Below are 15654 nucleotides of genomic sequence, written 5' to 3'. Positions count from 1 at the left end.
GGTGCATGGGGTAGTTTGGGAAGGGCTGGGAGTCAACGGGACGTTGGGCTTGAAGGGACTCATGGGAGAGGTGCAGGGGTTCACTGAGGACGTGGGAAGCTGAGAAGGTCTTGGGCATTGAGTGAGGGCTCTCTTGCCTGTCCTGCCCGGCAGGTCTTGGTCCCGGCTTCTCGCACCCTCATGTCAGCCCCGGCCCCGCCCGGCGGCCCGCGGAGGACAAGGTCAGGATGCGTGTGAAGCCCCAGGGCCTGGTGGTGACTTCCAGTGCCGTGTGCAGCTCTCCTGACTACCTCCGGGAGCCCAAGTACTACCCCGGCGGCCCCCCTACCCCACGGCCCTTGCTTCCTACCCGGCCCCCTGCCAGCCCACCCGACAAGGCCTTCGCCCACACCTTCTCCGAGAACCCACGCCCACCCCCACGCCGGGACCCCAGCACCCGGCGCCCACCAGTCCTTGCCAAGGGGGACGACCCGCTGCCCCCAAGGGCGGCCCGTCCCGTCTCACAGGCCCGCTGCCCCACACCCGCGGGAGACGGCAACAGCTCCCGACGTCGCTGGGACAACGGGCGGGTGAACCTGCGTCCAGTGGTGCAGCTGATTGACATCATGAAGGACCTGACGCGACTCTCCCAAGACCTGCAGCATAGCGGTGTGCACCTGGACTGCGGTGGCCTCCGACTCAGCCGCCCACCTGCCCCGCCCCCTGGTGACCTTCAGTACAGCTTCTTCTCCTCACCCAGCCTGGCCAACAGCATCCGCAGCCCTGAGGAGCGGGCCACCCCCCATGCTAAGTCCGAGAGGCCCAGCCACCCACTCTATGAGCCTGAGCCCGAGCCTAGGGACAGCCCCCAGCCTGGTCAAGGCCATAGTCCCGGAGCCACGGCCGCGGCCACCGGTCTGCCCCCAGAGCCTGAGCCAGACGGCCCTGATTACTCAGAACTTGCTGACGCCGACATCCTTAGCGAGCTGGCCTCCCTAACTTGCCCCGAGGCCCAGCTGCTGGAGGCCCAGGCCCTTGAGCCACCATCTCCTGAGCCAGAGCCTCAGCTCCTGGACCCCCAGCCCCGCTTCCTGGACCCACAGGCTCTAGAGCCGCTCGGGGAAGCTTTGGAGCTGCCACCCCTGCAACCTCTTGCTGATCCTCTGGGGCTGCCAGGCCTGGCTCTCCAGGCCCTGGATACCCTGCCCGACTCCCTGGAGTCGCAGCTGCTTGACCCTCAGGCACTTGACCCCCTGCCCAAGTTGCTTGATGTCCCTGGCCGCCGTCTGGAGCCTCAGCAGCCCCTGGGGCCCTGCCCACTGGCTGAGCCCTTGCGCCTGGACTTGTGCTCACCCCACGGCCCCCATGGGCCTGAGGGTCACCCCAAGTACGCCTTGCGGCGCACTGATAGGCCAAAGATCCTGTGTCGCCGGCGGAAAGCTGGACGGGGACGCAAGGCAGACGCTGGACCAGAGGGCCGCCTGCTGCCCCTGCCTATGCCCACAGGGCTGGCAGCTGCCCTGGCCGAGCCCCCGCCGCCGCCACCTCCGCCACCTCCTGCCCTGCCGGGCCCAGGCCCAGTCCCAGAGCTGGAGCCAGAATCTTCCCAGACTCCAGTAGCCCCTACCCGCAAAGGCAAGTGCCGGGGTGTGCGGCGCATGGTGGTGAAGATGGCCAAAATCCCTGTATCACTGGGGCGGCGGAACAAGACCACATACAAGGTGTCATCCTTGAGCAGCAGCCTCAGTGTGGAGGGCAAGGAGCTGGGCCTACGCGTGTCAGCCGAGCCCACCCCGCTGCTGAAGATGAAGAACAATGGACGGAACGTGGTGGTGGTTTTCCCGCCCGGGGAGATGCCCATTATTCTTAAGCGTAAACGCGGCCGCCCTCCTAAGAACCTGCTTCTGGGTCCCGGCAAGCCCAAGGAGCCAGCGGTGGTAGCGGCTGAAGCGGCCACCGTGGCAGCGGCCACCATGGCCATGCCAGAGGTGAAGAAACGGCGGCGGCGGAAGCAGAAGCTGGCATCTCCCCAGCCATCCTACGCAGCAGACGCCAATGACAGTAAGGCCGAGTACTCTGACGTCCTCGCCAAGCTGGCCTTCCTGAACCGCCAGAGCCAGTGCGCTGGGCGGTGCTCACCCCCCCGCTGCTGGACACCCAGCGAGCCCGAGTCGGTACACCAGGCACCCGACACCCAGAGCATCTCCCACTTCCTGCACCGTGTGCAGGGCTTCCGACGGCGTGGTGGTAAAGCAGGCGGTTTTGGTGGCCGGGGTGGGGGCCATGCAGCCAAGGCAGCCCGATGCTCCTTCAGTGACTTCTTCGAGGGCATCGGCAAGAAAAAGAAAGTGGTGGCAGTGACAGCTGCTGGCGTTGGGGGTCCCAGCCTCACCGAATTGGGGCACCCACGCAAACGGGGCCGGGGGGAGGTGGACGCCATGACTGGGAAGCCCAAGCGCAAGAGGCGGTCCCGGAAGAACGGGACTCTGTTCCCAGAACAGGTGCCTAGTGGCCCAGGCTTTGGGGAGGCAGGCACCGAGTGGGCCGGGGACAAGGGTGGCGGCTGGGCCCCTCACCATGGGCACCCAGGCGGGCAAGCCGGCCGAAACTGTGGGTTCCAGGGGACCGAGGCCCAGGCCTTTGCCTCCACTGGACTAGAGAGCGGGGCTTCAGGCCGCGGCAGCTACTACAGCACAGGTGCACCTGCGGGTCAGACCGAGCTCAGCCAGGAGCGCCAAAACCTCTTCACCGGCTATTTTCGCTCACTGCTCGATTCGGATGACTCCTCCGACCTCTTAGACTTTGCCCTCTCAGCCTCTCGCCCCGAGTCCCGGAAGGCATCAGGCACCTACGCAGGGCCCCCCACCAGCACCCTGCCCTCCCAGCGGGGCCTGGCCACCTTCCCCAGCCGGGGAGCCAAGGCCAGCCCAGTGGCTGTGGGCAGCAGCGGGGCTGGTGCGGACCCCTCCTTCCAGCCCGTCTTACCCTCTCGCCAGACCTTCCCACCAGGCCGGGCAGCGAGCTATGGGATAACTCCGGCCACTTCAGACTGCCGGGCAGCCGAGACCTTCCCGAAACTGGCTCCCCCACCTTCAGCTGTGGCCCGCTCACCTACCACCCACCCACCCACCAACACCTACCCACCCCAATATGGCGGCTACGGGGCTGGACAAAGTGTTTTTGCCCCGGCTAAGCCCTTTACGGGCCAGGACTGTGCTAACAGCAAGGACTGCAGCTTCGCCTACGGCAGCGGCAACAGCCTGCCTGCCTCTCCCAGCAGCGCCCACAGCGCCGGCTACGCCCCACCGCCTACTGGTGGCCCCTGCCTGCCACCCAGCAAGGCCTCCTTCTTCAACAGCTCTGAGGGGGCCCCCTTCTCTGGCTCAGCCCCCACACCCCTGCGCTGTGACAGCCGGGCCAGCACCGTCTCACCCGGCGGCTACATGGTACCCAAGGGCACCACCGCCTCTGCCACCTCTGCTGCCTCTGCCGCCTCCTCCTCCTCCTCCTCCTTCCAGCCCTCGCCTGAAAACTGTCGGCAGTTTGCGGGGGCTTCTCAGTGGCCTTTCCGGCAGGGCTATGGAGGCCTGGACTGGGCCTCGGAGGCCTTCAGTCAGCTCTACAATCCCGGTTTCGACTGCCACGTCAGCGAGCCCAACGTGATCCTGGACATCTCCAACTACACGCCGCAGAAGGTGAAGCAGCAGACGGCCGTGTCCGAGACCTTCTCTGAATCATCCTCCGACAGCACCCAGTTCAATCAACCGGTCGGCGGCGGTTTTCGGCGTGCCAACAGCGAGGCCTCGAGCAGCGAGGGCCAGTCGAGCCTGTCCAGCCTGGAGAAACTAATGATGGACTGGAATGAGGCGTCCTCTGCCCCCGGCTACAACTGGAACCAGAGCGTCCTCTTCCAGAGCAGCTCCAAGCCGGGCCGTGGACGGCGGAAGAAGGTGGACCTGTTCGAGGCCTCACATCTGGGCTTTCCATCGTCCGCCTCGGCCACTGCCTCAGGCTACCCGTCCAAACGGAGCACCGGGCCCCGGCAACCACGAGGTGGACGGGGTGGTGGGGCCTGCTCAGCCAAGAAGGAGCGAGGCGGTGCAGCAGCCAAAGCCAAGTTCATCCCCAAGCCGCAGCCAGTCAACCCCCTGTTCCAGGACAGCCCGGACCTTGGCCTGGACTACTACAGTGGAGACAGCAGCATGTCGCCACTGCCGTCCCAGTCAAGGGCCTTTGGTGTGGGTGAGCGAGACCCTTGTGACTTCATGGGACCCTACTCCATGAACCCGTCCACCCCTTCTGACGGCACCTTCGGCCAAGGCTTCCACTGCGACTCGCCCAGCCTGGGTGCTCCTGAGTTAGACGGCAAGCATTTCCCGCCTCTGGCCCACCCACCCACGGTGTTTGATGCTGGCCTGCAGAAGGCGTACTCACCCACCTGCTCACCCACACTGGGCTTCAAGGAGGAGCTGCGGCCGCCACCCACAAAGCTGGCTGCCTGCGAGCCCCTCAAGCATGGGCTCCAGGGGGCCAGCCTGGGCCACGCAGCTGCAGCCCAGGCCCATCTTAGCTGTCGGGACCTGCCACTGGGCCAGCCCCACTATGACTCCCCCAGCTGCAAGGGCACAGCTTATTGGTACCCGCCAGGCTCAGCTGCCCGCAGCCCGCCCTATGAAGGGAAGGTGGGTACGGGGCTGCTGGCTGACTTCCTGGGCAGGACGGAGGCCGCGTGCCTCAGTGCCCCACACCTGGCTAGCCCGCCGGCCACGCCCAAGGCCGACAAGGAGCCACTGGAGATGGCCCGGCCGCCTGGCCCACCCCGTGGCCCCGCTGCTGCCGCTGCTGGCTATGGCTGCCCACTCCTTAGTGACTTGACCCTGTCCCCTGTGCCGAGGGACTCGCTGCTGCCCCTGCAGGATACCGCCTACAGGTATCCAGGCTTTATGCCGCAGGCGCATCCCGGCCTGGGTGGGGGCCCCAAGAGCGGCTTCCTGGGGCCCATGGCGGAACCTCACCCTGAGGACACATTCACCGTCACCTCCCTGTAGTGCCAACTGAAGTGCCGACTGGACCTCGAGGTTTTGTTCCTGGGTGAGTCTGGGGATGCGGGTGGAGTGGGCGGAGGCCTGGGGGGTGGGAAGGATGAGGACGTTAGAGCTTGGACAAGGGGAAGAGGTGCAGTGATGAGCAGGAAGGATTTAAGGACAAGCTCAGGGACCCGATAATAGGAAGTTGGGCTTCAGGAAGGAGTCTGGGATTAGGTGTTGGGGACGGTCTTCAGGAAGGGATGGGGTGCTTGGGTGGGGAACCCAGCATGAGGCTTGGACGTTGAGTTACTGAAATGGTTGGAGAACCCTGGACTGGATGTGGCCATCTGGTTTGGTTCATCAAATGTTTATCTTCCTTGTCCAAGCCAGCTCCTAGGCGGGCACTGCCTGAGTCCCAGGAAATACCTACCACTTGACCTCTTGCAAGGGAGGGCATGTGCAGGGCCCTGTGGGAGATGAGCGAAAGGTGAAGCAGGGTGATAATTAACTGCCAGGGCCCATCCAGGGTACAGCCCCTGCCAGCCTCCCACACGTCTCTAGGAGCTTCATTTAGTCCGAGATGCAGTCTGGCAGGGGTCAGGCCGAGGGTGTGGTCACTATGTCCTGGTCACACTCTGCGAGGGCTTTTTACAGAATGGCCTGAAGTGTCTTTCCTGGTCCCTCGGGGTGCGCCCAGAGATTATTTGTCAATATCTTCGACCTGAGGTGGGCTCAGAGTGGTCAGAGGCAGGCGGGCTAGGGATCCAGGAATGGAGAAAGGTTGCTGGGATCCTGCTGTGCCTGACAAACCCGCACCCAGTGGGTCTATCCCCAGGCAGGATATTTCCTGCCTAGAAGAGACCAGTCCCTTTCCGGAAGCCGGATGCTTTTCCAAGAGTTCTGCTAAATTTCGCTAGATGTTTAGGCACCGTGTCCTCATTAGGTGGAGTCAAAAATTTTAGTATTCTTAAGATTTTGTTTAAGGAAAGGAAAATAAACGAGGGGGAAATGCCTCCAAAATGGTAAAAAGAGACAGGGTTGGAAGAGTCATTTTCTTGAAGCACAACCAGCTCCAGAAAGACAGCCACAGCTGATCCATCAGATCTTCACTGTTTGGACAACAGACCCGTCACCAAAGTGGCTCAGATGTGGTAGGTGGTGGGGAAGGGGACTGGGGCCCTGTCTCAGCCCTTCACCCTCCACCTCTGCTGCCACTGCAGCCTCCTGGGAGTGTCTCTTCCTGGAGGAGGAATAGCAGGGCTCCTGGAAAGTCCCATCCCTGCTCTGGGGAGGCCATTCGAGGCCAGGGTGACTCAGGGTCCTGAAGTTGTGTCAGTGGAAACTTATTATCCCCTTTCTGCCTGACCCCACGTCCCTTGGTACCCAGAAGTGGCAAAGGGCAGCACGCGGGAGTCAGGCGGCCTGGAGAAGGACCGTTCCCCAATTGGCCATCAACTTGCTATATGCCCTTGACCACACTTTTACTCCCTCCAGCTCTGGGCCTCTGTTTCCCCATCTGTTCAAGAAATTTGACTTTGATCATCTTTTAGGTGTTCCAACTCTGCATGGCATAGACAGTGGACCAACCTTTTTTTTTTTTTTTTTTTTTTGGCAGCATAGTTTTCTCCTAATGAAGCCAGGCCAAGATTAAAATGGCCTTCCATTCCCCATGCGTCTCACTGCAAGCAGCAGTGCTGCAGATCTGAAGCAGGCCAGGGAGAAGCTGCTTAGGGTTTAAAATGTCAAACTCTTGATCCTTCTCACTGGAGGGGAGATGTCTCATGGATAATCCAGAAATGTGAAATAATCCAAAAACCGTTCCTCCTGGGCTCTGGGTGGGAAAATAAATGAATGTGGGGGCTGGGTGTTTGAGCAGGTCACAGCTCAGTGAGATACATAATGGAGCCATCCAGTGAGGCCTGAACACAGGAGGAACTGGGATGCCATCCAGCCCCACATTCTGGCCACACTCCCTACTCAGGGCTGGGAGTTGACAGCACTGTCCTCAGACTGATGCATTCAGTTGCTCCAGAGACATCTGTCCAGCACCCACTGTGACCCAGGCATTGGGGGGGCACCACAGTGAACACCACAGAGGAGGTCCTGGTCCTCAGGGGGCTTCCAGTTTAGAAAGAAGGACATTTGATAATCATTTGGTAACGATTGCTGTACAAAGGACTGCAAAAGAGGAAAAGGTAGGAGGCCGTGGGAGCCTGCAGCAGGCTGACCAGATCCTGAAGCTGATGCCTGAAGTGGGAAGAACATTCTGGGCAGAGGGAACAGCGATGGGTAAAGCCCTGGGGTAGGAAGGAGCTCAGATTTGAAAAACTGATAGGAGGACAGTAACACTGACTGAGCAGGAAGGGCAGGCAGGGCATTGGAAGGAGTTTGAACTATATTCCAAGACCAGTGGGAACCATTGAGGAGTTCTCCGCTAGAAGGCTCCCCCCACCTCAGCCCCGCGCCCCCCCCCACACCCCACCGAGCAAGTATCAGAAGTAGTGGTTCAGCTCAGCCTCACATCTTGAGCCCCTCGATGCCCGTCCCAGTACCAGGCATAGGGGAAGCAAAGCAGACACGGCTCCTGTCCTCAGAGCTCAGCATCCACCCCAGGAAGCTAAAACCAGTACCTGGTGGAAAGTGGCAGGTGCCCAGACGTAGGGAGAAACAAAGCTTATGTACCAGGAAGGTGGGTGTTAGGGTCAGAAGTCATCTTTCAGAACTTCTGGTAAAAAAAGGGACACATATCTGTGCTGGGGACTTCATGCAATGCTGCCTCGCTGACCCTTCACAGCAGGCCAGGAAATGGTTGCACCCTCCCCCTGGCACCCCATCAGAGAATCGAGGAAGCAGGTGCAGCTCTGAACCTTGCCAGGGTATCCACAGTTAGTGAATGGTGTAGTCAGGATTTGAACTCAGTATTGCTTCCCCAGAACCTGGGTACCCTGCCACGCCACTCCCCCTCCAGCCCATGCCACTGACTCACCATCCACCAAATGACAGATTGGACGCTCCCTACAAATGTTTCTGGGTCTGACATTTTAAATGGATTTTGAGGTTCTATGGAAGCATTTGAACTTGACCTTGAAAAATAGGCAGGATTTGGACAGCCAGAGACTTGGGGGGGGGGGAGGGCATTCCAGGCAGAGGGAACTGTGGGCAAGGGGAGGTCACACCCCACTGTGAGTTAGAAGAGGAAAGCTCAGGGGAGCCAGAGTTGGAAATGTGGGACCCCCTTGGTCAGAGAACTGAGCTGGTGGGACAGAGAGGGAAGGGGTAGGGGGTGGGGAGCGCTTGGGCCCCATCTCCAGTCCCTTAGATGGAAAGCAGAGCCAGGGAGACTGACTCCACACTGGGCCCTCATGACTGAAGATCAGCCCTACCTAGACCCTGGGGATGGGGATGGGATCAGGAAGGGCCCTCCAAGGTGCTCAGGAATGTTAAGTCCCCCTGTCCTCCCTATTCCCTCTCAGGCCTGGACCTGAGGCCAAGAGAAATGTCACAGGTCTTCCAAGGTTACACCAGCCTGGGGCCTGACCAGAGCAGGAAGCAGTTTCCAACCAAGGCCACTAAGCCAGCCAGGGTCAGGAGGCATGCCCGGACCTGGGCCAGGCCCCGGCTGCTCTGTGCTTTGTCTCTCTGTGTCTTGAAACCTCAAGAGGTCGCTTGATCTTGCCTCTGGCTCTGAGCAAGAAGCCCTCACGTCTGGGGTCAGCCATCTCTCCCCGGCCTCTTGCGGGCTCTTTTTCACACTGTCCTCCCTCCCATCCTATTTCTTGCCTCTCGCACAGCCATTTTCAGGCCAGGCCTTCTCATTCTGAGCCCTCATTTCCTGGGAATATAATCTCTCTGTGAACATGCCCTCTCATGCTCCTCCTCCCCCATTTCCCCACATCCCTGTGGACCCGGAAGAACCTGAGGGGGTGAGGCCCTGAAACGGGAGGATCGTGGCAAGGAGCATGCGTGTAGGTGCAGACCAGCCTCCGTGCAGGGCCTGGTTCCATCCCTTACCAGTTATGTGACCTGGTGAGTCACATCACCTTGCTGCATATCTTGTAGAATTAATGAGATTACCCCTGAAGCCCTTAGCCTGGTCCCTGGCACACAATAGGCACGTAGCCAGTGGTTGGTAAATGAGTGGATAAATGCCTCCCACCAGCTGAATTCTGTCACCCAGTCTATGTGACACACACACACACCTCTGACCCTTTCCTCCTTGCTCCGGACTTTGTAGCTAGGCTTCCTTCACCTGCTGTCCCTGCTGTCTCCTAGGAAGGATTTTGTATCTAGTGTGGGTTTGGGGCCTTTGGTGGGAGGCTGTGAAACAAACACCACCTAGTTTTTGGCCGATTCGTCCCTGGAGAGGGGAGTGGTGCAGAGACAAGGTAAGTCACAGGCTCCACCCCAAGGCCTCTGAAGCCTGATGGGCAACGGGACCCAGACTTCTAAATGACCCGGGTCAGCTAGACACGCTTCCCATGCGGTTCTTCGCACCAGTCCCCTCTGTCAGTGCAGATCATCTGAAAAAGATAGCCTTGTGACTTTGTAATACATCGTGGTTTTTTTTTCTCCCGGCAGATTTTCCATCTTTGTCATCATGACTTTTGCTGCCATAGTGCCCTCTATGCTAGAGGGCAAGGGGACGTAGGTTAATTCTGTGTTCAACACACACGAGCCAGCCACACCTGCCCTGGGCCAGGTATTGCATCTGGTGCTGAGGATACCACTGAACGAGACAAGCAATGTCCTGCCCTCATGGAGTTTACAGCCTATAAACAGGTGTTCATTGAAAGCCTCCATGTGGGCATCACTCTCCAGGGCAAGGACTGAAATAGTCCCACCGGATATACCAGGGGCCGCCCTCCTGAACCATGAGCAGGGCGAGCAGCAAGAGCTTCCCGGAGGCAGAAAATGGGTCTTGAACAAATTTGAGGCTCCAGAAGCTGTAGCCTTGGGTCAGTGCAACCAGTGCCTGCCACATCTCTGCCCTAAGTCCTGCCCCCAGCCCGAGTGCATTCTCCCCTTTGTGGCCACCAAAGTGCTTGTTCAGCATTTCTGGATGCATGGTGTCTGGAGCCCCCTCCCCCCCAAATATTTACTGGATGAATTAATTCAAGTACATTTGCTCCTGTGACTCCGTTGCTTAACATCTTTTGATTGCATCCTCTCTCCAGTCTTACAAAATAAAGGCCCAGCTACCTAGCCTGGTATTCCAGGTAGTCAGGTCTTTTTCGTCTCTGACCCCCTCACACACTCTCCCTTTCCAGCCCTAGAATGTGGAATTAGGAGGGAGCTTTCCAGGGCAGCCTTTCCCCAGGGTACCCTGTGCCTTTCCTCTGGCTGTCCCTGGCCTGGGCTGCCCTTTCCTGCCTACCATCCATCTCCCACCTGTCAGTTCCTATCTTTCATTCAGACAGCACCTCCTCCAAGAAGTGTTCCAGGATCCTTCCCAGGCGCACTTAATCTCCAGCCTTTTATGCATCCATGACAGCCCTTCCTGGGAATGTCCTCCTTATCACGGCTCCTTTAGACTGGCTGCTCGTCTCTGTGCATGTTCCCTGCCTTCCCTGATGTCTCATCGTGCCTGGGACATTGTTTTTTGCCTTGAGTCAAAGAGGAGCATGTACAAAGCAAAACAAAACAAAAAACAAAGAGGAGCATGTAGACCATAGAGAATTGAGAGAGGGAAAGGTGAGCACTGGGAGTCGGTAGGAGACCATCTCTCTCCCCCTTGCTGTCCTCACATAGGTTCCTAAGATGGGGCAGGGGAGGGGTGTATGAATAAACCAGTCTGAACTCTGCAGGCTAACTAGGTTTTTGGAGTTCTCCAAGTACAACCCCACCCAGTTTACAGACAGGGAGGGCGACTCGCCCAAAGACACAACAGCCACCCTAGCAGGAAGCATGAAATGACAGAGCCAGGAGGGGCCCTTGGGGATCACTCGGTCACGTGCCCAACATATACGCATCACTAGTGCCTGCCTGCGGAGTCACCTCTGATCAGGGGAGGCAGAGAGTACGGGTGTTGGGTATAGAGCCTCCTAGGACTGGTAAGCAGTGTGCAGCAGCAAGGTGGGAGATACACACAAGCTTGGTGGGTGACCATGGATACGAACCCTACTTGGTCGCCATAGCCTCCCCCTCTATGCCCAGCAGTAGAGGAAGTGGGGAAAGATCCCTAAGGAGAGAATGGCTGGCAGAGCCAGAATTTAAGGAGTGCCTATGGTCACTAGTGGACACAGATTTTGAAAAAAATGTTCTGGAGTGGGGAGGAGAGCCACACCCACACCCTATAGCCAGTCCATCCCGCCAGACTGTCTCCCATCTGTCAAGTGTGGTCTGAGCCCCAGGGAAGCAGTATCCTCTACATTTGAGGGACTCACAGGCCTGACTTTGCCTGAAGATGTCAGAGGGGTTGCCTTTGGGCAACTGTGGTTTGCCTCTAACCCCTTTTCTTTGGGGCCTGAAGATCTCTTCCATTACCTATTCAACCCCCAATTTTACATAGAAACTGAAGCCCAGAGAGCGAAAGGGCTTGCCCTGGGTCACACAGCAAATCAGTCTCTCAAACTTCCATGCATTCTGTGTGCCTTCTGCTCCACTGCCTTGTTTGGTGTTGAGACCCCCTCCTGGAGGGCAGAGACCAGAAGGGGGCGGTTAGACCAGGGCTCACAGCCTGGCAGTTAGTGGGTGTGAATACATGTCTGCTGGTTGCTTAAACAAAAACACAAAACATGTGCTCCTTTGCGGGGAAGAGCAGCCTGGACAGCCTGATATCTGCATGATCTGCAGCACTGTGAATCCCTGCTCTGCTATCCCTCCATGCTCCCGGTGCCAGCCCCTACTGACCAGCAGAGACCATTTCATGCCTTGGCACCTCAGACTCCAGTAAAACTGCTGGAGCGCGAGGACTCAGTGGAACGTGGTTCTGCGGTTGTTCAGTATGGAGGCACTAAAAGGTTAAGTCTCATGAACAATGGCTGGTGTCCTGGGGCGCCAGGTGCATGCTGGCACTGGGGATGTAGAGGCACCACACACAGGTCTCTGCCCTGGAGGAGCGTGGAAGGGAATGACAAGTGCACCAGTAGCTATGGTAACAGGGTGGTCTAAGGAGGCGTCCTGGAGATGTGCAAGACCTGAGCTGGACCTTGACGTGCTGATTGGACTTACACTGGTCGTCGCTCTGGCATTGGGTCGGCACATATTCTTGACGCCGGCATGTGCTGGGCGCTGCGCTCAGCAGTGAGTTGAAGAGCCATAGTCCCTCCTGCCAAAGCTGGGTTGGGTGCCCCCTCTGTGCTCCCTGAACCCACCCCCACCAACGGCTGCCTTTAGCACAGCCCCCATCTCCCGACATTTGTAAATTGCCTGCTTTGGGGGTCGGCTTTGTTTCAGTCTCTGCTCTGTGAGCCCCGCAAGGGCAGGGGCCAGATCCGTCTCCTCTGCTTTGTCCCCAGTGCCCAGCACAGGGCCGCCTGGCATGGCAGCATTAGTTTTGTTTTGTAGAAGTCAGGGTTCTACACGGCTACAGCATCCTCCCTTCTCCTCGCTCAGGAACCTCTGGTTTTGATTCTCTCCCCATCCCCCAGATTCTGGCCCAGTCCCGAAAGCTGGGGAGGGCAGAGGGAGGAGGAAGGTGAGACAGCGAGGGCTGAGCCGAGGGGTGAGAAAGCCTCCCTGCTGCCTGGCCGCCGGCACCACGGGAATGGTTCTGGCAGGAGCTGCCTGCTGGGCTGAGATCACCATGGAGACCTGGCTTGGAGAGGGTCACTGGCAGTGGCTAAGGGCCGGAGGGGGCGGGGGTGACAGGGATTTGTGCAGAGGCTCCCAGCCTGCCCCGGGGCCCTTAGGGGGAGCAGAGAAGACTGGGGTTTGGTATGGTCCACTTGCTGAGTGGTTTGGAGCAGCTGGTCCTGAATCTCCCCCTCACTTGTCACCCCAGCACACTATACCCGTCTCCCCAACGGCGGTTCCTCAGCTTGCCAGCTGTTCCTAAACTGCAGCAAGGCTGCCCTACAGATAGGTACCCCCAGGCCCCAGCTGAACCCACCCGTTCCCCCAGATACAGTAGTCCTGTGCCCTCGTGGATGCCCTGCTTATCCCTACAGCTGTTCCTGTTTGTCACCCTAACTGGGGAACTGACATCCATTCCCAGCAGCACCCCCTGCCCCAAGAGCTGCTCTCCCACCGTTCACCCTAGTTCTAACACAGCTGCCCCCTGACAGGCGCACCCCGTCCCCCTGCGGCTGATCCACCACCCTCCCTCACTGCAGGGGACCTGACGGCTTCACGGGCTGCAGCTCCTGCCCTTCCCCTCCCACCTTTGCTTGCTGCCTGCCTGGGTGATACACCGGGATGGGGGCTGCCCCAGCCTTGTGAGAGCCCACCTGGTTCCCCTGGCCCTGGGGGGAGTCCTGGCAAGTCCAGCCTCAGGACAAAAGTCTTCCCCAGGGCCGATTGCCCAGCAGACAGCAGCCGAGGCTGAGCAGAATTTAAATGTGGCCCTGTTGCGAAGGGAGGCCAAGAAAGGACAAGGGAGGAAAGGCTTTCTGTGGCCGCCTGTTTCCTGCAGGGGTGGGGGAGGGAGGACGGCCCGCTGAGGGGTCTTAGAAGGCAATTTTAGAGCCCCCCATCCCTTATTTCTGCTGGGATGGGTCACTCACCAAGTGTGGGATGGGAATTTCAGGGCTCTGCGAGGAGGCCCCCAGAACTCAGAAAGTGCCAGGCTAACGACTGCCGGTCTTGAGAATAACCCAGCCCATCCCTGTCCCTCTGGGCATCTTCCCACTTAGCCCCAGCAAAACCTTGGGTTCTGAATGGGGAAGTCTGGAGAAGGGGTACTTCAGACCTCCAATGTCTAGTGATTGTAGAGACTGGGAACTTGGGAGTTTCTGAGCCTCAGGAGGGCGAGGGGTACAGCCAAACACTGATGGTATTGTGCTGGGCAATTTCTTTATTCCTTTATTCAGACAGACTTCCTCCTCACCTCGAGCCTCTGTAAGGAACAGAATAGCATTGGGGGGGGGGGCTGAGAAAGGGTGGAATTAGAAGAAACGAAAGTGCACGGGTGTGCAGTTCACACCTGTGCTGTGCTCAAGCCCTGTCTTCCCCACCGTGTCCTTCCTCAGAACAGAATTCCTAAACTCATTGTTGGACGAGGAAACTGAGGCTTGGGGCACCTAGCTGGCCCAGGTCCCAGGAAAATAATAACGACTTGTAATTAGGATCCTTTATTATGTTTTATGTACCAGGGTTAATCTACCTTAAACCACTGAATCCTCCCAGCAAACATATGGGCTGGTTTCATTATCCCCTTTTTTACAGATGAGCAAACTGAGGCTCCTAGAGATTCACCGACTTGCTCAACGTTATAGAGCTATCCGGTAGTAGTGCTAGCATTTGAACTTGGTTGTGTCTGACTCAGGAGCCCAAGTTCTTAACCAACTGCACTGCCTGGAGCCCTGACTCCTCTCCTTTACCTCTCAGTGGTACGGGCCTTAGATACGAACCTATTTTACAGATGGGGAAAGTGAGTTCAGAGAAGGCCAGAAGCAGTCCATTGTCGCGGGGGGTGGGGGGGGGGTACTCTTTGGAGTTTTCTGGGAGAAGGAACGATGTCATTAGCTTCTCCCAGGATGCTGGAAGGAAGTGGGTGGGGGGTCCCACTCTTAACATCCCTGTTCTCAGAATTCCATGTCTGTGCCTACAGCTGACTTCTGCCTCTTTTGTGTTTCTTTGCAGCTTTCAGAAAACCAACGCCAAGACCCCTCCCAGCGTCCACATTGTCCTCCGGCAGGAGCGCCTGCCCCTCTGCCTCCCGCCCCCCCCCCCCCCCCCGTACCCCTTGCACTCCCACATCCCCCCACCTCTCCCTGCCCATCTCCTCCACGCAGAAGCCGAAGGTGAGCCCTTTCTGCACAAAACCAGCAATTGTAAATACTTTTTAAAAATGTACAAAACTTAAAAACAAAACACAGTTTTAGAAAAAGACAAAAAAAAAAAGAGAGAGAGAGAGAGAGCGAGCGTGTGCAAGAGGTTGCGAGCGGGGCCCCGAGGTGTCCAGAGCCCCTGCAAGTATGCACTGAGAAATTTATCTACAGGTCGTTTGACAAAAATGAACAATATCCTATTTATTGTATATACTGTTTTATTATAAATCGTGGATTGTATATTGCATTCTGTAAACCTGCTGTGGTCCCGTGGTGTGCAAATTCGCATGGTAGGGGGGAGGGAGGAGAACCTCTTGCGGGAGCTTTTTTTTTTTTCTTTCGTTCTTATTTTTCACTCTTTTGGGTTTTCTCTTCTGTTGTTGTTGTTGTTTTCTGTTTTGGCAGGACACACCCAAAGATCCAAGTTTGTATTAAAAAGAAATGAAAAAAAGCAAAAAAAAAAAAAAAAAAAAAAGCCACCTTGTGTCTTGTGAAAGGGGGTGAGTGAGGGTGGATGGAATCGGAAGAGGCATGGCCGCGTTTTGTCAGGCACTGGTTCCCCAAAGTTGAAATACCTTCATGTGTCCCCTCCCTCTGAGTTCTCCCTTCTGCCTGGGATCAGAGTCAGCTTTGCATCTGGGAACCGCCCCCAGACCCCACTCCCGGATTACCGCCCAGGCCCTGGGTCTCCCTTGCCCCTGGGGCTCCCCAGCCAGCTC

General features: G+C 58.0%; 1 protein-coding gene across 13 annotated transcripts in view; it reads left to right on the top strand.

The window, feature by feature from the left end:
* Positions 1-15180, top strand: part of AHDC1 (AT-hook DNA binding motif containing 1) — a 64163-nt gene extending 48983 nt beyond the window's left edge. For all 13 annotated transcript variants that reach the window (XM_027059940.2, XM_053209750.1, XM_053209776.1 and 10 more), the window contains 2 exons: positions 154-5070; positions 14748-15180. In XM_027059940.2, coding sequence (XP_026915741.1) covers positions 228-5027 — 4800 coding nt within the window. In that variant the 5' untranslated portion in view covers positions 154-227 and the 3' untranslated portion in view covers positions 5028-5070; positions 14748-15180. The remainder of the gene's footprint in view (positions 1-153; positions 5071-14747) is intronic.
* Positions 15181-15654: the final 474 nt, after the last annotated feature.

The sequence above is a fragment of the Acinonyx jubatus genome, chromosome C1, assembly GCF_027475565.1.
Source record: "Acinonyx jubatus isolate Ajub_Pintada_27869175 chromosome C1, VMU_Ajub_asm_v1.0, whole genome shotgun sequence".
NCBI lineage: Eukaryota > Metazoa > Chordata > Mammalia > Carnivora > Felidae > Acinonyx > Acinonyx jubatus.
The sequence above is the reverse complement of the archived record's forward strand: the minus strand, read 5'-3'. Positions and strand labels throughout refer to the sequence as shown.